Source organism: Erpetoichthys calabaricus, chromosome 11 (genome assembly GCF_900747795.2).
Source record: "Erpetoichthys calabaricus chromosome 11, fErpCal1.3, whole genome shotgun sequence".
NCBI classification, from domain to species: Eukaryota; Metazoa; Chordata; class Cladistia; order Polypteriformes; family Polypteridae; genus Erpetoichthys; species Erpetoichthys calabaricus.
In genome coordinates this window covers 21,495,412-21,520,497 of record NC_041404.2, presented here as the reverse complement: position 1 = coordinate 21,520,497, position 25,086 = coordinate 21,495,412, and the positions used below count along the sequence as shown (strand labels likewise).

The following is a 25,086-nucleotide window of genomic DNA, read 5'->3' as shown; positions in this document are numbered from 1 at the left end:
AACCACCAATCCACCTCCTCACCAACAAGTCATGGAATTAAATAATGGATTTAATTAACAACAAGAATCGGCCTCTAATTAAGAAACTGGTTGGGATAAAATTGGTTAGAGTTTGAGGACCTTGACATAGCTGCTCATCTGTTGGCTAACTTCACAACTCATTTCTATTTGGTTGCCTTTTAAGGAATAAAAAGCAATTCAGAAGACGGAGTCTTAAAAAGCAAGGCAACTAAAGTGAAGGGAAAAGAACAGCAGAAATTGGTCACTTATAAAGAAAGTGTCAGGAAGGAAAACTTGCAGGCAATGCAGCCCACCAGAATCAGATTTGGACTCCCCAGGCTTAGTGGGTAAGTCTAACAAGAGGCTTGAATGTTCTGGCTCCATCACTAGATCCTACAACAGGTCAATTACTTTGAAATGGTGTTATCATGGAAAATGTGTTATATAAAGTAAGATGATTTAGGAATGGAGGCGTAATTGATAAAGGATGATGGACTGAAACATAGCAGTTTAAACCCTACCACAGAGGGTAGCAAGCAAAAAATATAAAAAGGGAAAAATTTTAGAAGAGCTTGACCACAAGTGAGTTCACAGAATTCGGATACTTTTCTGCCTCTAGTGTCCCCTCATGCATTTCAACGTTGTTCCCCTATTGTTTGTAAATTGTTGAAGGCCATCTTGATGCTTGAAATTTGACAGTATGAGCTGACATTTAACATTTGTTTTGGCCATAAAATTATGAGGGGCACCCTCAGCCACAGTGTGCTGGGTGGGCAGCCTCTGAGTTCCTTTTTGTTCTGGGAGCTTCTTCTCTACCACTACACACTCACAGTGTGACATGGAGCAAGTCACTGAATCATTGAACTTGCTAGTGCTCAAAATGTAGACATGTCAGTACATAAATAATTATACCAGTCAAGCATTTGGGGATGGTGTTCACATTGGCACTATAATTAGTTAGTAAAGAATTGTGGCCTATATGGTAATAGCAGCAAACTCTAAGCACACGGCTACAAATTCAACATGACCCCAATTCATTTGGTGTCTAAGGTGGTTGAGATGCAGTATACTAAGGCCACTGTGGTAAGCCTTATTCGTGTAAGCTGAATTGTATTTTATGTACTACATGCCAGTAAGAATTTCATTGTACTATGATAATATTAATGCTACTGCTACTACTGCTGCTATCAAGGGTTGCAAGTAATAGGGGACTGAGGGAAAGCTATCCTGTACCAGATAGCCATTGCTGTCCAAAGTCAATTGTCATCCCACCCATCTTTTGAGATTTGGCTGTATACAAGCTGACAGTGACTTTTTTCTTCTCTCTACCAGACCACCTTTCTATTGCTACTCATGAAGGGTGAGTGGTTGGGGGCCCATAATCTCATTCTTGTTTGGGGGCTTTGTTTTAGGAGGCTTCTTCCTTACCAAAACATCACCTATCTCTCTCATGAAGTCACTTAATATGTCAGAGCTCATACTGGTATGTGACTAATTGGCGTGACATGGTGTCAGTGATATTGTCTCATGGATCTAGTATTCTGGGTTTGAATTCTGCATCTGCACAACATCTATGTTGAGTTTACATGTTCTCTCTGTGTCTATGAGTGCTTTGATTTCCCTTGACATCACCAAAGATGTGCTGGTTAAGTTAATTAGTGACTCTAAATTTGCTGCATAGGAGATCATTAGCGTGGCTCTGTAAAAAATGAATTATATTGAGTGAGTTTTAAAATGTTAATGTTTCACTAGTCAAGCATCTTGGTTGGCAATTACAATGAAAAGCACTGTATAAAGTTTGGTAGCATTTACTTATTTTAACTTTTGTTCCCTGCTTTGTGGTATTGCTTTAGTTTAACAATAAGCCTTATAAGTTCAGTTTAGACTTTTTTCCTTAGATGCCAGCCCTTAAACTTGTATGTAAAACTCATGAGCTTTTCTGACCTTAAAAGCCCTAGAAATGACAAGCAACGTTAGTCCTTGCAGATGATCAGACTGCTTCTTGGTCTATGGGGCACACATTGCATTAGAAATATTGGTTTGACTTATTTAACCTTTCAAGATTCTGCTTCCAGTTTTTGCAATTGCCATTTCCTTTGTGTAAAGTGAACATGGCACCTGTGAACCCGAGTCATGTGTGTGAAGCACTGGACAAAAGGAGCCCAAGCTGGGCTTCCCCTGAGGGCAAATGATAAAGCTGGGACCAAATTCATATCTTACTACGCATGAATAATTCATTTTGGCATAGCTTTCACTGAACACATGCAGTGATAATTTTTATCCATCCATTTTCAATAGGCACTTTTCCCCAGCGTGAACAAAAAGCTGGAACCATTTACATTACTTCCTTGTGTTTCTTTATATTATACACTAATGGAATTTTTCAAAATAATATATTTAGTGAGGAAAAAGCTCATTGCTGAATAAAGATGCATATTTTCAGCCTAAATTTTAGAATGTCTTGGGATACTTTAATGGCAGCAGAATCAAACTGAAATCCTGGAGGTGTTGCAGTGGCTGCAGGATTTCATTCAGGCCAACCGGTTTCTTAATTAGTAACCAATTCCTGCTGCTAAAGGCACACATGTCTTTTGTTTTCCTTTTATTTGATTTGATTTTTATGATTCACTGCCCTTAAACATTTCTTTTTTCTTAACCAGCATCCAAACGATAATGAGATGTACAGCAAGCCAACAGTTGACCAGCTAGTTCAATCCCTTATGCACCTATAAGTGATGCAAAATCTGTTTCAATAAAATATTGAAAACAAAAAATGAAGATGTGAGAAATGTTGATCTGGTCTGGTCCACAAAACATTTTGGTGGTGCTGTGAGAAAAAGAAAATGATCAGAATTAACTACTGTGTTTCACTACGGCAACAAATGGCTTACAATTAACAGTGTGGCTGTTTAGAAAATGCTGGCCTCCAGAAACTGAGTTTGAGATGTTTGAGTTAGTTAGCTGGTTACCGCACTTCACATCTAATTAACAATTTGGTTTCTGGTTAAGATTAAAAGAAACAAGGGCTTTAGATCTTAAAAATCAAGTCAATTAAATGTAAGGAAAAAGAACTTTGTTTCATTAGCTGCAGTATTTGCTTATTAGGAAGCTGGCTGAAACAAAAATCTGCAGCCACTGTGGCCCTCCAGGGTCTGAGTTTGACATTCCTGCTTTATGGCATTTTATTAATTTAGCCTGTGACAGAGTATTGGAACTTTAAATTGTAATACACCTAAAAAGCTGTCATTTTTGTTTATTCAGTATAAACTGTAAAACCACCTAAAATTATTGGAGGCAAATTTTCATGTGTTGCTGTACAGTTTCATTGATCTACATGATTTTAATCTGTGAATCTTTCTTGGTCAATCCATGATCATATGTTTCACACTCACCTTGAGTGTTTGTACTTGCTAGCTCTTTGTTTTGAGACTTTTATAGTAAATGCTCATTGTTACATCAAAATTCTGGACATTATTTTATATTCTGACTCCTCCCACATCTGCACATAAGTGCATTAGAAAATGGATGGATAGATAGATGGATGGATGGACTTAATTCTGGGACATTTGCAGTCTCTCTTCAGTGTCTGATTTTCATGAATTTGATTTTTAAATGCCTTTTCATTCTACCTTGTTATTGTGTGTCCTTTTGTATGGCATTCTTGTTTGCTTAGAAAAGTGCCTTTTGATATTACCTTAGAAGTCTTGCAACAAGTAGACCTGGGTTAAAGTCTTTGGTGCTGCCTGCATGGAGTTTGCCTGCGCTTCCTGTGTTTGTGTGGGTTTCCTCCTACAGTCCAAAGATGTGTAGATTAGGTGAACTGGTGAGGCTAAACTGGCCCCTGATATCTGTGTGGTTTCACCCAAGGCCATCATAATGCATGGGCACACTAATCTATGTATGTTGTGACTTGCTGAGTGGTTGTGTAGGTAGGGGCCCCAGTGCAGTGAAATTATGATGATGGATGGTCTTTTTGTGTGATTTTGTTATGTCAGTATTTGGGTGACATTTTATCATTATTGGACTTGAGATTCAAATACCCCAGCCACAGGGGATGCACAAACCAGTGTGTTTCTTTGTGCCGGTCCCAAGCCTAGATAATTGGGGAGGGTTACGTTAGGAAGGGCATCTGGTGTAAAATTTTGCCAGATCAATATGCGGACAACAATACAAATTTCCATACTGGATCAGTCGAGACCCGGGTTAACAACGACCGCCACCAGTACTGTTAGACAACAGAGTGGTGGCGGAAATTGGGCTACTGTTGGCCGAAAAAGAAGAAGAGGGGGAGACGTGTCTGACTGGTATGTGTATGACTGGTAAGGGGAGAGAGTTAGCAGATATGATGGAGAAAAGGAAGGTTGATATATTGTGCGTGCAAGAGACTAAATGGAAGGGGAGTAAGGCCAAGTGGATCGGAGGTGGATTCAAATTGTTCTATCATGGTGTGGATTGGAGGAGAAATTGGTTAGGGGCTATCCTGAAGGAGCAGTATGTCAAGGGTGTTTTGGAAGTGAAACGAGTGTCAGACAGAGTGATGATTATGAAGCTGGAAATTGGAGGTGTGATGATGAATGTTGTTAGTGCATATGCCCCGCAAGTTGGGTGTGCAATGGGTGAGAAAGAAGATTTTTGGAGTGAGTTGGATGAAGTGATGAACAGCATACCCAAGGGACGGAAAGTGGTGGTTGGAGCAGGTTTTAATGGACATGTCGGTGAAGGGAACATAGGAGACAAGGAGGTGATGGGTAGGTATGGTGTCAAGAAGAGGAATGAAGAAGGTCAGATGATAGTGGATTTTGCCAAAAGGATGGACATGGCTGTGGTGAATACATATTTTAAGAAGAGGGAGGAACATAGGGTTATGTAGAAGAGTGGAGGAACATGCACACAGGTAGATTACATCCTATGCAGAAGAGTCAATCTGAAGGAGATTGAAAACAGCAAAGTGGTGGCAGGGGAAAGTGTAGTTAAGCAGCATAGGATGGTCGTCTGTAGGATGATGTTGGAGATCAAGAAGAGGAAGAGAGTGAGGGCAGAGCCAAAGATCAAATGGTGGAAGTTGAAAAAGGAAGACTGCAAGGTTGAGTTTAGGAAGGAGGTGAGACAGGCATTGGGTGGCAGTGAGGAATTACCAGACAGTTGAGCAACTACAGCAGATGTAGTAAGGGTGACAGCAAGAAGGATGCTTGGCATGATATCTGGACAGAGGAAGGAGGAAAAGGAAACCTGGTGTTGGAATGGGGAAGTAAAGGAGAGTATACAGAGGAAGAGGATGGCACAGAGGAAGTGGGATAGTCAGGGAGATGCATAAAGTAGACAAGAGTACGAGGAGATAAGGCGCAAGGTGAGGCTAGAGGTGGCGAAGGCTAAAGAAAAGGCATATGATGAGTTGTATGAGAGGCTGGACACTAAGGAGGGAGAAAAGGACCTGTAGAGATTGGATAGACAGAGGGGCCAAGTTGGGAAAGATGTGCAGAAGGTTAGGGTGATAAATGATAAAGATGGAAACATACAAGCAAAGGAGAGGGTGTTAAGGAGATGGAAAGAGTACTTTGAGAGGCTGATGAATGAAGAGAATGAGAGAGAGAGAGAGAAGGTTGGATGATGTGGAGATAGTGAATCAGGAAGTGCAACGGATTAGCAAGGAGGAAGTAAGGACAGCTATGAAGAGGATGAAAAATGGAAAGGCCGTTGGTCCAGATGACATACCTATGGAAGCATGGAGGTGTTTAGGAGAGATGGCAGTGGAGTTTTTAACCAGATTGTTTAATGGAATCTTGGAAAGTGAGAGGATGCCTGAGGAGTGCAGAAGAAGTGTACTGGTGCCGATACAGTATTTAAGAATAAGGGGGACGTGCAGAACTGTAGTAACTACAGGGGGATAAAAATGATGAAGTTATGGGAAAGAGTAGTGGAAACTAGGTTAAGAAGTGAGGTGATGATTAGTGAGCAGCAGTATGGTTTCGTGCCAAGAAAGAGCACCACAGATGTGATGTTTGCCCTGAGGGTGTTGATGGAGAAGTATAAAAAAGGCCAGAAGGAGTTGCATTGCGTCTTTGTGGACCTGGAGAAAGCATATGACAGGGTGCCTTGAGAGGAGCTCTGGTATTGTATGAAGAAGTCGGGAGTGGTAGAGAAGTACGTAAGAGTTGTAAAGGATATGTATGATGGAAGTGTGACAGTGGTGAGGTCCGCTGTATGAGTGATGGATGCATTCAAGGTGGAGGTAGGATTACATCAGGGATCGGCTCTGAGCCCTTTCTTATTTACAATGATGATGGACAGGTTGACAGACGAGATTAGACAGGAGTCCCGGTGGACTATGATGTTTGCTAATGACATTCTAATCTGTAGCGAGAGTAAGGAGCAGGTTGAGGAGACCCTAGAGAGATGGAGATATGCTCTGGAGAGGACAGGAATGAAGTTTAGTAGGAACAAGACAGAATACATGTGTGTAAATGAGAGGAAGGTAAGTGGAATGGTGAGGATGCAAGGAGTAGAGCTGGCAAAGGTGGATGAGTTTAAATACTTGGGATCAACAGTACAGAGTAATGGGGATTGTGGAAGAGAGGTGAAAAAGAGAGTGCAGGCAGGGTGGAATGGGTGGAGAAGAGTGTCAGGAGTAATTTGTGACAGATGGGTATCAGCAAGAGTGAAAGGGAAGGTCTACAGGACAGTAGTGAGACCAGCTATGTTATATGGGTTGGAGACGGTGGCACTTACCAGAAAGCAGGAGACAGAACTGGAGGTAGCAGAGTTAAAGATGCTAAGATTTGCACTGGGTGTGACGAGGATGGACAGGATTAGAAATAAGTACATTAGAGAGTCAGCTCAAGTTGGATTGCTGAGAGACAAAGTCAGATATGCAAGATTGCTTTGGTTTGGACATGTGCAGAGGAGAGATGCTGAGTATATTGGGAGAAGGATGTTATGGATAGAGCTGACAGACAAGAGAAAAAGAGGAAGGCCTAAGAGAAGGTTTATGGATGTGGTGAGAGAGGATATGTAGGTGATGGGTGTAACAGAGCAAGATACAGAGGACAGAAAGATATGGAAAACGATGATCTGCTGTGGCAACCCCTAACGGGAGCAGCCGAACGAAGAAGAAGAAGGACTTGACAGTCAAATATTGTGAAACACACAGTCTTTCCACTGGTTGAAGTGGTATGGACACGTGATGAATATGTGGGTAAAAGAGTGATGGGAATGGAAGTACAGGGGTAAAGAAAATGAGGGAACCAAAACAGAGAAGGATGGGAAAGTAAAAAAAGGTCTGAATGAAAAGGGCTTGACTGGTTAGGAGACACAGGACCAAACTCTATGGAGAAGGCTGACCAAGTACACCGACCCCACATAGAAGTTGGAAAAGATAGTGCTTGATCATCTCTCTCTGTCACTCACTTGCATACACAACACACATACACACACCTTAAGCATGGCTTCTCAGGATAGCTCAGACCTTTCTGACACTGTCTCTCTCCCAGGTCTGCATGGCCGCAACAGTGGAAGTTTAGAAGCTGAATTAATATATAAGCCATTGATCTCTTGGGGTTTTTGACTTCTTAATCTTTCTTGTTGATCTTTCTTGCTAATCTTCAACTGAAATGCTTATTATTTTTTGTTTCTATACTTCAGACTCAAAGCTAGTATCCAACCATTTTCTGAACCTGCTTTTTCTGAAATTAGTAAGTAGTTTGAAATTTAGCAAAATGTAGGTAAAAATATTGAATCTTTAAAATAATAATTTACTCTTGCTTGCTTTTAAAAGCTTTTTGTGATTAAGTGTTTTTTACAGTAAATATTAGAAAAGACAAGTCAAGACAATGCCTAAAGACAGCAAAATTACTCTCCACAAGTCCACCTACCTACACACCCACTGGTACTGGAATCCATAAAAAGACACGCAGAGAGCTAAAGTAAATTAATATATTTGTAATAAGAAAGTACAAGGAATGCCAATGTGAAATATGCTAACATTTGAAAGGTTAAGTAGTTAAATACTATTCCATCAGTGTGGCATAATGGTGGGTTATTTTGGTGAGTCTGATTGTCAGTTGGGATTTACATGGTCTCCCCATATCTTGACTTCTTTTTCTTCTCATGGTCAGTGATGTACTGCTACTTGGATGGGTGACTGCAAATTGGCCCGCTGTCAGAGAATATGTGAGTTAGTGTACCCAGCGAAGGATTGGCACAGCAAAAATCTTGCCAGTGGAATAATCTCCATCTCCTTGTGACCTTGTATCTTGAAAAAGTTTGTTCAGTAAATAGCGAGATTATCTATCTATCTTACCATTTTTTCTGAATGGGGTTGCTGTGACATGTCAAAATTGACAGGCAGGAAATATCAGAAAACACACACAGGTACATGTTCATTACATTTCAAATAGTAGTTAAGGCAGTGAATTTCAAACTACGGATGATCAGGTTCAGTTCATACTCCTGGTTTACTGTGTGTCTCAGCATGATACTTAACTGGCATGTCCTAAATGTATACAGTATGTAACCAATTGTATTTGCGTTACGAAATGAAGTTTAGTTTGTTGGCAGGCAGTGTAGCTGAGTGGCTAAGGCATTGAACTGTACACTACAAGGTTGCCTCTTCCTCATTGTGTTATCCTCAGTGAGGCACATAGTCCACCTGCGATCCAATGAAAAAAATAAATAAGTAAGCAATAGCACTACTACATCTGTACTTGTGAGGCACGTTCAGTTTATTCTGTATAGAAACACATTATATAAAACAAAGGATGTGTGTTCTCATACACTTACACTTCATCCATATTGAATGGACTCTGATCAAACCTAGGAGGATTATGCATAGGTGGTGACTCATCAACAGTACGAGGGAATTGATATTTCAAAAGTGTCTCTCTCTGGTCCACTTTGGCATTTTCTATCAAGGCCTCTACAATCCTGTATTCCTCATGTAAAACCATTACTTAGACAGTGATGCAGGCTTTTACTATTATAGGTTAATTGCCATGCAAAAGAAGTGAAACGCTAAGTATGGAAAACATCTTGTGTTATACAGTATCTGTCACCAAGTGCAGCCGAAAATCTTAAGTGACTGTGAGGCCAGTGGCTCTGACCTCACACATTATGAAGACCTTGGAAAGGCTAATATTGCCTCACTTGCAACCCCTGGTCAGAAGAGCACTGGACCCTCTGCTGTTTGTCTATAAGGACTACATAGAGGTGGACGATGCTGTCATCTATCTGCTGAATATTCGTACTTGGAGGAACAGGTATAATTATTGTTATATGTATATATGTGCATTTTTGTCTTCTGCTGTAACCCTGCAATCTCCTTTGGGATGATAAAATATCTATCCATCTATCAGGCAAAACAATAAACCTACCCTAACCAATAGTCTCTCCCCAACTCCCACCCCTATCTTAGTCCTGTAAGGAATGGTGAATACAAAGAAAACGAAATAAGCAATGTCTTGCCAAGAATATTAACAAGGTTTAGCAGCAGTTGGACCACTGGGCCAGATAACTTAAAACAAGAGAAACAAAATCTCCTATGTCACCAATTCCATCTATCTAGCTTTCAACCAAGTGAGTGGCACATAGACAGTTATTACTGTTAGAACCAGATGATTCCCAACACCGAGTGTTTGAGACAAAATGGTTAATAAAAGAGAACTTCTAGAGATTAGAAGAGAGAGAGTGAGACTCAGGGGATTTCCAAGGAGAGGCCAGTGTCAACATTGCTGCAATAAAGCCTAAGGAGAAAAGCAGAAAAGCTCCTGATGTATACAGGTGAGAAGGAATGTAGATACATGATAGGAAGGTGCATCCACTGATTTGAAAAACCTCGTTGTAAAAGTTTACAAGTATATGAGTGCCAACCTTGGTTTTAAGTCTAGAGTAACACCACATCAGGACTAAGGCTATGGAAGTATGACTTAAATTTAAGAGAGGTGAATGAAAAGACAGGCAGAGAATTGGGGGTTTTAATTGCTGTCTATATGGAACCAGGATGGTGGGTTAGCTGGAGAATTAAACCAATCTAAATCTGACAGAGGTTGCATGCACACTGATAGAATTCTAAGTCAGTTAATGACAGCCTCCGCTCCTGCTTGTCACAGATTAATGTAGAGTGCTTTATAGAAAGTCTTTTTGCATTCCACAGAAAGTCTGAAAAAATAAATTATTACCTTGGACCAATATTTGACTGGAGCCACCAACTAAATTAAAAACAAATAAAAATATGCAATTTAATAATAGCTAATCAGGAACAGAAGACAGGGAGAGAGGACCAAGAGGAAATGAATTCCTGTTCACCCTTTAGAACATGGTTGAGACAGCAATGTCTTGAACTAATAAAGTAACATCAGTGCTTAGGTATAGAAATTACATTGTCAGCAGGATACAGGTTAGAAGAGATTGATTTTATAGCTAGAAAAGGATTCATGGGAATTAAATAGGTTAAGGATGTCACAGAGATCCACAGTGGCATTGCTAAGAAAAAGTAGAATATCTTCAATATATATCAAGATGTTTTGCGGGACATTATGGACATTGATGGGGGAAATTGGAAACAGTTTATAAAGGGTGACAAGCAAGAAGCTTAGGGGACAGATTAAAGAGCAAAGCAAATGGTAAGAGCCTTGTGTAAGACTTCTGCAGATTGTAAAATGTTGAAAATGTCTGAATTAGTAAACATAATTGCTGAAAAAGAGGAAAAATGTGTCTGGATCACAATAATAAATGCCACACCAAACTCTGTTGAACTTAATACCCACCACAGAGAGAATCAATTCATGCGGTCAAATCTTCCTTTGTGTCCTATGACAGAAAGACATCTGGAAATGTCTGGAAAAGTTGGAGCTGTAACAATATTATGAAGGAGGCACAAATGTCTGCAGTGTGGCAGGTACAAATGTAACTGGTGTGGCTTGGGTTAAATTAATTTGTGGATGACTGATTTCATATATTAGGAAAGGAGCTACACCAGCAACTTTGCATTAGTGTTTATCAAGGGAAAACAGGCAGTAATTTGAACTTTGATTGAAGTCACTGAAGAATTAATTTTGTAGATGAAACAGAAAAATCAAAATTAGATAATTGGTTGCAAAATTCTGAAAGGAGGAAGTTTGGGCCTGTTGATTTACCCATAGCGTACAAAGCCTAATTAACTTTTATAAGAAGGCTTCTTACTTGGGTAGCTTGGGAAGAGCCAAATGTTCTAGAAAGGAATCTAGTTTATGGGGAGAGGGCAGGTGTTCTTTAAACAATACAGTAAGTCTAAGTAAACGTAAGAAAAATGTAATAATTTCATTAGATTTAGTGATGATGAGCTATGGTTTAATTTTGATCATCAAAATAGAGGCATTGATTCACATCTCTGAAGTTCCAATAATTTTCAAGGTTTAGCATTCGACATAAGATATTGTGCCCATGTGTAGTGGACCTCAAAGTCTGTCCTTTGGAGCAGCAAGAAATTTAATTCTGATCTTGTTTGAGTAATTAATAATTCATGTGAAGGATTCAACACACAGCAGTACAAATTATATAAAGAAAGAGCAAAATAGCAAACAAAACACCACAGAATTGAATAACAGGTAAGACAAAACTGGACAAAATCAGACAAACACAAGCACAAAAAATTTATCTGATCTTTGTTTTGACTCACCCCACCTTTGTTTTTTGGAGTACTTTTCTTTTCTTTCTCCTCACTGCGTTGCTGATGCTCTATTTGTGTTTTGCTTGGCATTGATAATTTCACCCCACTTCCTTATCCTTAAATATGTCTATTGTATAATGGGGTGAGGTCTGATTGGCAATTAGATGCTCGTAGGTGCTGTAGTCAATTGGGCTGCTGTTATCTGACAGCTAAATATTAAATAGCTACATCCTCAGCTGCATTCCTTTAGAATTAATTCTAGCATAGTAGCTGTGCTACTCAGCTCCTTTTTGTGATTGTATTGGTTAATTAATGATCTTCTGACCATTCAGTCTTTCAGTCTTCTAATTTTGTCCTTTGCTTGTAGAATTTTCTAGATGGGAAATTATTAGTTTGTTACTTTATTTTGTTTCAGTTCTGTTTAATAATTTACTGCCCCCAATTCTTTTTTTGTCTTTGAATTTTTTTGAGTTTTGAATTGTTTTCTTTAGTTAAAAAATGTATTCAGTAGTTAAAAGTTTTGCTTGAAAGGGTATTTTTGTGCTTTGGGTCTCTCCATTTGGAGAAATTAATAACACAAACAGTCCATCCATCCATCCATTATCCAACCCACTGAATCCGAACACAGGGTCATAGGGGTCTGCTGGAGCCAATCCCAGCCAACACAGGGCACAAGGCATGAACCAATCCCGGTCAGGGTGCCAACCCACTGCAGGACACACACAAACACACCAAGCACACACTAGGGCCAATTTAGAATCGCGAATCCACCTAACCTGCATGTCTTTGGACTGTGGGAGGAAACCCACACAGACATGGGGAGAACATGCAAACTCCACGCAGGGAGGACCCGGGAAGCGAACCCAGGTCCCCAGGTCTCCCAACTGCGAGGCAGCAGCGCTACCCACTGTGCCACGGTGCCGCCCACACAAACAGTTCAAAGTCAAAAAACTATGTGCAGTTAAGTAGCAAAACATCTCAATGAAAATGATACCAATTATACTCGCGTATAAGTTGAAAAATTTATGCCATAAAATTCATTCAAAAAAACAGGGTCGACTTATCCATGGGGCAACACAATTGTCCATAGAATTTGGGTAATGACATTGTACACTCAATGCTTCACAGTGTTAAGTCACCGGTCATCTGCCGTTTCCCATGGTCTTTGAAATAATTATAAGCCAGCAATACTATTGCTAATTAGCTAGTTTTTTTTCTAATTTCATTAAATAATTCTTTAAATTGTGAAATACTTGAATTTGAGCATTAGCTTTTGCAGGTTTTGGATAACAAACATACCATTAGCTGCCACGTGCAACCAGATTTGGAATCAAAAGAACCAAGGCAACGCACGCTATCAATGCGATGCAAGCACAGCCTGCTAATTCAAAAAATTTCTCTGCCTACCTGTTTGTCTCGTCTGACAGTAGCTGAAAAGCAGCATCAGGAGAGAGCAGCCTGAAGTAGTCCAGCAGCGGGTGATCTGTCGTGTCCAACAGCAAGCCATGCTGTCTTGCGAAGTCCAGTAGCCAGTTCGGCTCCCACGGATCAATGTCTGGGTATTCCTCCCACGTGAACCTTGCAGTAGGTGCATCAACTGCGCAAATGTGTTCAGCTGGCAGCCGATCAGCTGGTGCGGCATCGGCTGGTGTCCGATCAGCTGATGCCGGCTTCTTACTCTCTTGCACGATTCCTGATCACTGTCAATAAAATCTGATTCTGAAAAATCAGAGTCCGACTCAGCGATAATGTGCAAAACATTGTCTGCCGAGTGTTTTCTTTTCTGCACTTGCTTCGCTCCCTTGTGACATGTCGATGCCATCTTGCCTTTGTTCACATTTGTTTACATTTTGCAACTCATGCACACGCAAGGATTAGTTGCCGAGTCCACGAGTCTAGCATTTCTCCAAGCACAGAGGGAATGCCTGTGACATGACAGTGAGTTTTGTCGCCATTAACAGCTGATTGTCGCCCTCTATCTCTAATAGCTGTCAAGTTTTACCCTCGACTTTTTACCCTCATAACAAATTTCGTAATTTTCAGCTTAAAAAATACACTAGACTTATCTGCGAGATCGACTAATACGCGAGTATCTATGGTAATTACCTTAGACTGTCATCTAAACCTGATGTGACTTTTGTGCTTTTGTGCTTGCTGATCTTATCGCCAGACCATGTCAATTTAAAGGACTGAAAATCACTGGGCATGTTGCATTTATCAACAGAGTGCCTAACTTTCAGTACAGTCATAACACCGCTATAATGTGGTGCCTGATGGAGCCAGTGCTGTACAAAGGGTAAACTGATATAGCAAGTTCAGCTGAAATCTCTGCTCTTTTTTTCTATTCTGTCATTCCTAATTCCTCATTGTTGCCTTCTATGTTTTGTATTTACGGATGAGCATTCATTGGGTGTCATCACTCATGTACACAGAGCCCATCCCTACAACTGAAGAAAAAATCAAACCTGTTTGGTTTTGTTGGACAAAGTAGTGGACTAGTTGGAGTGAGTCAGTAGGCATGTTACATTATTTGACTGCATTCCTCTGCATTTCACTAAAAGCTTTACTAAGTTCTGTTGTTTAACAACAAAATCAAAATGCATACAATACTTAGATCTTGTCCTCTATCCACTTCTTAAAGATGCCCTATAATTGGTTGATACCACAGAGACCCAGGTCAGGGTGATACATGTAGTTTTCAAGAATACACACATAAAAAATAATTTAAAGTAAATCACAGGGAACAGGAGTTGGACAGTTTTGAGGGAGTTTTATGGGAGAATAAACATGATTGTACTATAGTGCAAGGAGAAACATACCAATTACGTTATTAAGAATAAAATGAAAAAGGTGGAATAAATCATTACTGCATCATTCATTAACTAAGACATTATATTTCAATTTGGCAGGGGCACGTGGGAAAAGATGTTTGACAATCATATATTTTGTAGTAGGCCTTATTCAGAAACATCTGCGTGTGTAGCTGACAGCAATATGACCAAGCCATCACTAGAGGTCAGTTTTGGTCCACTGTGGATCGGTGTTTGAAAAGTCATTTTAAAGATCTGGAGGGAGTGGGGGGGTGGGGGGTGGAGGGGGGGGATTTTTTTTTTTTGTTGACTTAACTGGACACTTATTCAATATCTAATTGCAGTATTCTCTTACTATGTGAAATTTAACACATTCAGTCATCAATTTATTCATTTTAAAATCACTTAATCTAACTATTAGGCCAAGGGGTTTTTACCCATCCTGGCAGCATTGGGTGCCAACTGTGAATGGGGTGCCAGTGCATCTTAGAGCACATTTACTCACAATAGAACACATTAGAGTCGCCAACAAACCTGAAATGCTTTATGATGATGTAGAGAACCCCACAAAGTAAGAATGTGTAAACCAGACAGGCACTTCAGATTCCTCATTTAAACCCAGAACTGCAGAACAAGTCTGGGTTGGCAACAGCTGAGCCCACCAGAAAAAAAAAATCAATCATTATTTTATATGGCCCCTTTCAGTGATTATAATCAGTGAAACTCCAGGTGCCTACTGCGGTTTGCCAATGGATGTGCCAATTTAAGATGCAGGCTTCTTTAAATTAGGGCGCAGTGGTAGCGCTGCTGCTTCGTAGTTAGGAGACCTGGGTTCGCTTCCCGGGTCCTCCCTGCGTGGAGTTTGCATGTTCTCCCTGTGTCTGCGTGGGTTTCCTCCGGGTGCTCCTTTTTCCTCCCACAGTCTAAAGACATGCAGGTTAGGTGCATTGGCGATCCTAAATTGCCCCGGTGTGTGTGTGTGTGCCCTGCGGTGGACTGGCACCCTGCCCGGGGTTTGTTCCTGCCTTGCACCCTGTGCTGGCTGGGATTGGCTCCAGCAGAACCCCATGACCCTGTGTTAGGATATAGCAGGTTGGAGAATGACTGACTGACTGGCTTCTTTACATTAAGGTAAAATAAGTCCAAAATAATCGGACTGGATAAAAAACAAAAAAAGGGCTAATGCTACTGTACACACTATAATGCTTGTGAGTTGCAGTTTGTTTTGTATTTATCTTGTGGGTTTTACTCCTGACTTTTTTTTAAATACATTTCACATGGAATTGCCATTTCACACTAATGAAGTAATCACGTGTGTAATTGCTTTTAGTATAAAATTTAAAATAATGCCTAACATAATGTGTGTTTATGTTGTGCCATTTATTTTAATAGGGAACATGGCTTGTAGAACAATGCTGTATGGAAGCAGGTATGCTTTTTTATAACTAATGTTAATGTATTAATAATCGGAGTGCGCAAACAGATTTTTAAAGAAGCCATTGCCACATTTGTGACTCATTAGTATGGTTGTATTTTAAACAATTAACAACCTTTCTTGAGTATTGCCGCTATATGGTTGTTATCATTTTAACTATTGCCTTAACATTTAGTTGGCTTATCCTGTCTTAGTTATAGTGGCACTATGAATGGCACAGCTTCTAATTCCAGCATAAGGAATTTGCATATTTTTCTTACCTTCATGTGGATTTGCTCTCCTCAAGATGTACAGGATCATTTAGCTAGTTACACTAATCTTGCCAAATGTGAGTAAGAGTGTTGGTAGCCTCCAGATTAATATGGACAATAGAGGCTTCTTAAGTTTGAAACCTTGAGATAGAATAAGAAGGTTTAGAAAAAATGATGGAAAGATGGACCTTTGTTTTTCTAATGGAAATATTTTATTATCTATTCTGTCTACTGCTTTCTTTTCTGTGCACAACCATAAGAACAGAAGACACTCTTCAATGTGTACTGTGGTCTACCTGTATAGTCCTAGTGGGCTGTGCCTGGTCATCCTCCCAAGAATTGCACCCATTAAGCACCCTCACCCAAACTGTCAGACTGACATTGGCGAATCTCTCAGTGGACAACAATCAAATTTCCTCTAAAGATGGGATATTTGAATGCTGAGGGCAAAGACAAAACTCATACAAATAACCACTATTTAAAGAATGGATTCAAATGGAGCAAAGCAGAAATGAGCAGGTAAAAGGCAAAATAATTATGTTATGATGAAAAACAGTGTGCTGATAACAAGCGGAGGGCCAAAACATATGGAGGCATTTGAAAAATAACTCCAAAGTCGTCAGTTGAAATTTGGTTCGGTCACTGTATATGTGGAATTTGCATGTCTTCCTTTTGTCTATATGGCATTTCTATGGATAGTCAGAATTTTCTTTCCACATCTCAGAGATGTGCAGATTAGGTTGGTTGGCAACTCTACATTGTCTCTGTATTGGTCAGTGTTACCTGAAATCAACTGTTATCCTGGCTAAGTTTGACTTCTGCCTCACAGCTGAAGCTGCAGAAGTGGGGTTTGCGTGTCAACAGCTCTAGAACAGAATTCAGCAGGTTTGGAAAATGGATGTATAGAAACTTACACAAATGTGTATTGCATTCATAGCATTTTGTGCACTGTAGTCCAGTTATCTTCAATATATATATATATTTTTTTACCAACTGGCACCCCATTCATATTTGGGCCCTGGATTATGCCTGACACTGGTGGGATAGGCTTTTAATTGAAATGAGCAAGTATGATAATGGATTGATGAATTAATTCTTTTGCATTATTTCAAATTCATTTGCTTATAAATAATCTTGATTTCTTTGTTGTTCCTTTTTTTTGTAGACACCAGGCAATTAACATTGAGGCACAAATATCAATGTAGTCAACAGATTATCAGTTTCCTCTGGATGCACCGGTTTTCCATTAATCAATATAATTAAATATTGGGAAAAAGATAGGAAATAAAAACAGTTTAATTACTGTGGGTTTCTAATCCTCTCTAATCTATTAAGAATTTTGTTGTTTTATTCCCTGTAGGAAAGCAAAACATTCATGTGAACTTTTGGCACAGTAGAATGATAACTTGAACACATCACAAAATTTTTACTTGTCCATCCATTAATGATGTCTCGGTAAAAAAATAGTGACCCCATATAAAAATGGGAATAGCTATGGAAGAAGAAGAAGAAGAAGAAGAAGAAGAAGAAGAAGAAGAAGAAGAAGAAGAAGAAGAAGAAGAAGAAGAAGACTAGTATGTACTTGAGAAATTGGTTTGAGTGAAATCCTGCAGCCACTGTGATATTCCAAAACAAGGACTAAGACACCTTGGCTCTTGTTAATCTGAACAGTCCATAAAGGCTCTGATCAAGAATAAAAATTGATATAATGGGCACAGTCAACTGAATAGCAGACTTTGAGAAAGACAGAGATTGACAGAAAGTTTAAAGAAGGAGCACAGTGAGTAAAAAGACAAAATGAAGCAATGTTCAGGGAAGAAAAAAGTTGGCAAAATGTAGAGCAGAGAATCACAGTGAACAATAAGTTGATATAATGAGAGAGATATCATTTTAGTGCAAAAGATCACTGATTCAAAAACATGGATGGACATGAACTAGATAAAATGGAATCAATTGGGTAAAAGTGAAAAAACAGAATGGTTATGTGAACAACAGTGTTAATTATGTAAAAATAATATACATTTATATGATATCTCTGATTATATATCTCATATTATATCATGTGGTTGTTTTCCACCTTGTATCTAGATAAGCAAGAATAATCACTGGCTTCCTGCAACCCTGCATTGGATTAAGCAGGTTTGGATTATATTATATTATATTATATTATCCATCCATCCAACCCGCTATATCCTAACTACAGGGTCACGGGGGTCTGCTGGAGCCAATCCCAGCCAACACAGGGCACAAGGCAGGAAACAAACCCCGGGCAGGGCACCAGCCCACCGCACGGTACACACTAGGGACAATTTAGGATCGCCAATGCACCTAACCTGCATGTCTTTAGACTGTGGGAGGAAACCACGCAGACACGGGAAGAACATGTAAACACCACGCAGGGAGGACCCAGGAAGCGAACCCAGGTCTTCTAACTGCGAGACAGCAGCGCTACCACTGCGCCACCGTGACACCTATATTATATTATATACTGTATTACACTATTTTCTCTCCTGCATCCTATACCTAGATGATTGAGTGGATTTAGACTGTTATTTTAGCATGAGTTCATCAAGATCATGGGGATGCAGTTGGAAACTTGTAAAGGGTAAATTTTACACAAACATTAAGAAGTTTTTCTTTACACAGAGAACCATAGATATGTTGAATAAGCTATTAAGTAGTGTGATAGACAGGAGGGACTTTCAAAATGGGATTTGATGTTATTTTGGAAGAAGTAAGTAGATAGGAACAGTAAGCTTTGTTAGGCTGAATGACATGTTCTTGTCTAGATTATTCCATTGCTCTAATGAAGCAAGTCTGACAATAAATGCATATTATAACATTCTCAGTTCCACTTAATCCAATTAAGGGTTGTGGGGTACTTGAATTTATGGCAGAAGCATTGGACAGAAGGCAGCATGGGGTGCCAGTTCATTGCTGGACCTACTTGCACAAACACAATCACATAGTGTCAATTTAGAATTACCAGCTAATGTAACACCCACATCTTTATAGATTTGGGAGGAAAATTGGAATACCCAGAGAAATACCCAGCTACTTCAAGGAAAACGTGTAAACTCTACACAGTTGATGACTGGGAGCGAGTTTCAAACTCACCATGCCACACCCATGAAGCATCAGCAGGTTCTTGTATTATAAGAATAGAAAAACACATTTTCCAAAGTAATTTATGAGACAGACTGCAATTTGAACTCAAGTACTTTGAGTTGTCATGAAGGAGAGCCAATAAAAACAAGCAAACATTAAAAAAAAATCCCTTCATGTGGCAAAATATGTAGTCATGAATCTGTGCTATGGAATACAGAACACAATAAATAGTTAACATTAGATATGAGAAATTAAGAACACTCTAATTAGCAAACAAAAATACTATTTTCTACGAAGTGTGTGTTATGTGTACCCTGCCTCGCTTACATAATACAAGAGGGGACTACTCATTTTAATTGGTTTTGCCTTGTTTTATTGTTTTATTAAGTAGTCAATGTACAACAGGTTCAGCTCCATCTCTGATGTGTGACTACGGCAAAAAAAAAAAAACGTCACTACCGCCATCCCACTGCTTGCCACTACTTTTTATTGTTGGCAGTTGTAATAATTTTTATGCAAATTATTCAAGAACAATGGTAAAAAAAACATTGTTATTGCTTGAAAGCCTCTGACACTGATTCACTATTGCCAGATATGCTTTTAACTCCTGTTCAGATGTATTACTATGTGAACGTTGTAGCCTCCACAATAAACGAAAGCAAAATAACCCTAAGTACTGCATATTTAATGAATCATAGGTTGAAATAAATATATATATAAATAAATAAATAAATATATATTAGCTCTGGATGATAAAATGTGATAAAGGCACTCTAATTTGAGCCTGTTAAGGCTGCACCCTTTGGAATGAAGAAAAGCTTATCGAAAAAAAGAAAAAGCACAAATCCTGGCCTTGAGTACTCGGGAGATTTTTTGACCTTGACTTACCTCCGTGAAGAGTAGAGGAAATATTCCGACTTTATTCCCCAGCTTGCCTTCGGCCCAGTTCTCATCAACACGTCTTATCACTGTTATAATGTCATCCTGAAAGGCAAATTGTGGAAGAAAAATAGCAAGATTGTTTTAGGCTGGCTCCATGTGATGTTAATTAAGTACATTCAGTATCCGAGAGAGCAGCATGGCTGAAGGTGCAAGTTATCATCAAGAGAGTTCAGTTAATAAGATTTTGTTTGCTTTGGTGGTTAATACACTATAGGCTTTTGATGAAGAAGAACACTGAGCTTTTTGATGCACAAAGACAGTGATGCAAAGCTGTTCTTGTTTCTGTTAGTGTTCTATACTATCACTTTGTTTGCCACTCTCCCCCAGAAAATTCTGATAATAATGGTGTAATTACAGTGCCAGACTGCTGAATGTTTGTATTTGTGGAAGCAGCCCTCAAAGCAGCTTGTGATGAAATTTGCTGAATCAGAGGATGGAATACCTGGCCTCCATTGCAATAAAGAACTGGAGCGAGTTGGGTGTAGGTCCTTTTGGAGACAGGAAAAATCTCCAGTGTAAAGAGAAAGAAGTATTGGGTTCACTGTTCATTGTATATAGAGGGTAGTAGGTGCAAACTGTCCAGAGACATTATTCTCAGAGCTACAAGGGTGCCAATACTTCCAGCTACCTGAAGAGCTGGATGACGAATTTGATACTATAGTGCGGTGGGTAGAACTGAAAATATATAATAGGACACCACTAAATAACATTGAAAGAGTGAGAGAAGTTGCAATAGCATGGGATTCAGTAATTAGGAAAATGGAATGTAGTTTTGCAACATTGATGGGTATCAAAGTGGGTGTGTTGCCTGCACAGAGCACATTTAGGATATTTACAGGATAAACTGCAGGCCAGATAGGTGTGGCCACAGTTTTACTATCCAGTTCAGCAACACGTAGCATAATGAGAGGTAATGAGAGGTAAGATGTTTGCTTAACAAGATAAATTTAAAGAGACAGGTAAAAAAAAAACACTGCGGAAGAACTGAGAAGGTGTTTGTAGGCATCAATAACATTCCAGGTGCAATTGTGGTCTGTGAATTTAATATGCTCAAGTAAATGGCCTGCTTAAACAATATTATTTTCATACACAATATAAAGTAGTTTTTATTTTATGCATATTACTATTATATAATATTGTAGTAATTTTTCCTTTTTTATTGTGCTTTGCTTCCCTTTTTTTCAAGCTGTAAATCTGTGAACAAGTATACAATTAGGTCCATAAGTATTTGGATAGTGACACAATTTTCATAATTTTCTTCTATATGCCCCCACAATGGATTTGAGATGAAGAAATAATTACTTGATTGAAGTGTAGGCTTTCAGCATTAATTCAAAGGGTTTAACAGAAATATTGTATGAGCCGTTTAGGAAAGACAGCTAATTTTATACAATTGTCTCAAAAGTATTTGGACAATGGACTGACAAGCTGTTCCATAGCCAGGTGTGAGCAGGTCCCTCATTAATTTGTTAATTATTATAGGAGATAGAAGGTCTGGAGCTGATTCTAAGTGTGGAATTTACACTTGGAAGTTGTCATTGTGAACTCCCAATGAGATCCATACAAGTAAAAACAGGCCATCATTGGGCAGAAAAAACAAAACAAACCCATCTGAGAGATAGCAGAAACATCATGAGTGGTCAGATCAACCATTTGGTACATTCTTAAAGGAAAAGAACATAGTGGTAAGCTCAGCAACACCAGAAGACCTGGACAACCACGGAAGACAACTGTGTTCGACACTCACAGAGTTCTGTCCTTGGTGAAGAAAAAACAATTCACAACATTTAGCCAAACCAAGAACATTCTCTGGGATGTGGCCTTATCATTGCTAAAGTCTACAATCAATAGAAGACTTTACGAAAGTAAATACAGAGGGATTACCACAAAGTGTTAACCACTGGTAATCCTCAAGCATTGGTAGGACAGATTAGGCTTTGCCATAAAATATTTAAAAAAAAAACAGTCCCGCTCTGGAACAGTTTTCTTTGGACAAATGAAATTAAGATCAATATATACCAGAATGATAGATAAAGAAGAGTATGAAGAAGAGAAGAAATGTCTCATGATCTGTAATATAGCACATCATCTGTGAAACGTGGTGGAGGTAGTGTTATGGCATGGGCATGCATGACTGCCAATGGAAGTGGGTCTCTAGTGTTTATTGATGATATAACTGCTGACAAAAGCTGCTGGTTGATTTCTGAAGTGTACATGATTCAGACAAAATGCTGTAAAACTGATAGAATGATGCTTCACAGTACAGATGGACAATAAGCCACAACATACTGTGACAGCAAGCCAAGTGCTTTTCAAGGCAAAGAAGTGGGATATTCTTCAATGACCAAGTCAGTCAACCAAACAGCAGGGTGGAAACCCAGCACTTGGAGAAGGCAATGGGGTCCAGACTTCAGGCATTGACTGCAAAGGATTTTCAACCAAGTGTTGAAAATGATCGTTATATTCATGATTATTGTAAGTTTGTCCAAATACCTTTTGAGCCCCTGAAAATGGGGTGACCATGTATAAAAATGTGTCTTTTCTAAATGGCTCCTACATTGTTTTTGTTAAACTCCTTGAATTAAAGCTGAACGTCTACACTTCAATCACATCTTGATTGCTCCATTTCAAATCCATTGTGGTGGCACATAGAGCCAAAATTATGAGAATTGTATCACTGTCCAAATATTTATGGACCTAAATGTATCTTGATCTGTGCCAGGAGAGATGTCAAGAAAGTTCTTTGGTTTGCAGAGATTTCTAGAAAAGGGATTATGACACTCCCAGTTAGATACCTAGTTCTTTATTTACCAAAACATTATTATCTTAAAGTTACCAAAAGTGTTACCGTACCCAATTATTTTAACACCCCATAATATCTGGAACCAGGTCATGCTGGAGACCTGCTTTCCCCTGGTATTTTTAACTTGCTTCTATGTATAACCTTCCATACTCCAAACTTGTGCACTCACTCACAGCTTCCAGAGAACACAACAGCCAGCGTACCAAGAGCACCTCACTTAACTTCTGAGTTCATCTCTGTGGACTTTTATTGTGGGACTCCCACCTCTCTTTAATACAAGCTACATATAAACGTGTTATTGTGTTTTGATTGGTTGTTTTGTTGTTGTTATATGATGTGGAATGACATTTCCACAGTATTATTCCTTGCATTGAACCTGATCCATCTGTGAAAGTAAATCTCCTTACAAAACACAGTACTGTATTTTTATTAAAAATTTTGTCAGTACTAAATAAGATGAAATAGTTCAGAAGATTTAATGCAGTGTTCCCTTTGTAGTTCATGGTCAAAAAATCAAAAAGATTTGAATACTGTTTACTTTAAAAGAGACTCTTGTGGCTAGGTGGGATAGTTCTTGTAATTAATTCTGGGAAACAGTGGTGAGAAGTTTGGAGTTTTGAAGGCAAAATAAATGATCGAGAGTCAAATGGACCGTCAAAATATTGTAGCCAGAAACAGGTAGAAATTCACTAATGGAAAAGGCAGGCCATAACCAATGTCAGAGCCAAAACACAAAACCAATAGTAGTCAAGAAACATAGTAAAAGGACCTTATTCTAACTAGAATTATTTCTACTAACTAATGCCAAGGTTCTTTGCTTCTTTTACATTTACTTTTTTGGCTGACACATTTATCTTACAATATTTAAGACACAATTGATTGTATTTTGTTTAGTTTTCCATTTGGAGCACAGGCTGATCAAGTGACTTGCTCATGGTCACACAGTGTCAGTAGCAGGATTCGAGCCAAAAACCTCAAGGTTTCTCAGTAGCAGGATTTGAACCAAAAACCTCAAAGTTTGAAGTCCATAGCCTTAATCACTACACCACACTGCTTGCCTTTTAGGTTTAGTTTAAGGCTCATATGTGCCCCCATCTCAAATTGGTGAAAAATTCTAACTTAATGTGTCATACATATGACCTCCATTTCACATGACTAGCAATGGGCATAGCTACCATAAACATGTGACCATGCAGAAGACACCACAGAATGTTCACAGCAAAACCCATACAAATGGTGCTGTGAAGATGTTAATGCATAATATGAAAAATGCTCCAAAACGTTTTTAAAAAATACAGTAGATTAATTCCATGGGTGACAAAACTAAGGTTCATATTATTACTGGCCTTTTGTCAGTAACGTCTGGTTCATCTTCAAATAACCAGCCTGGTTTTATTTTCTCTGGCTAGGAGCCTGTGTTCCCACCTAGGAGCTTGGAGGCCTTGTGGCACACTTAAATCCCTCAATGACCTCCCTGCCTCTCTCTAATTAGATGCACAGTCAGACTGTATCCCTTCTACTGTGATGGTGCACCTATAGTTTTCCCCTACTGGGGTGAAAGCATGACAGGAACGTTTTTCTTCCCACAATGACATGGAAAAATGTCTTCTTATAGATAGTGTGAGAATGTCCTCTACAATATACTCATAATCTGGCTGGCAACTTTAACTTTTCTGACCATTCCTTGGTCTGTGTACATTTTTTTGAACATCATTTCCAGGGAGTTTTCCAGACCAAAAAATGTATGCAACGTATTTTTACCGATGTTGAAAATTAATTTTTCAGGGGCATTGTGCTGTTTTCTTATGGGTGCCACCATTTATGTTGATGGCTCTTGTTGCCTAGTATAGTGGTAACTCCCTGATGAGTACCACTTTGAGCAGGACTGAAGATTCTGATGTGTTAAACTACTCATAACTTGTTCCATATGATTTAAAGAACTTTATTACAAAACATAGGCAAATTAAAGAATATAATAAACTTATTAAACTTGGCCTAACATATTTCCAAAAATGCCATTCCTTTACTGTAAACGTATGTAATTTTATCCAGCTAAAATGGTCAAAAGACTGTTGCTCAACAGGCATTATTTGACCCAA

General features: G+C 39.1%; 1 protein-coding gene across 1 annotated transcript in view; it reads right to left on the bottom strand.

Annotated features, from left to right (window-relative positions):
- The window catches only part of sh3rf2 (SH3 domain containing ring finger 2), a 145,554-nt gene that overhangs the window by 64,669 nt on the left and 55,799 nt on the right, over positions 1 to 25,086 (bottom strand). The window contains exon 3 of the mRNA XM_028812783.2: positions 20,131 to 20,226. Coding sequence (XP_028668616.2) covers positions 20,131 to 20,226 — 96 coding nt within the window. The remainder of the gene's footprint in view (positions 1 to 20,130; positions 20,227 to 25,086) is intronic.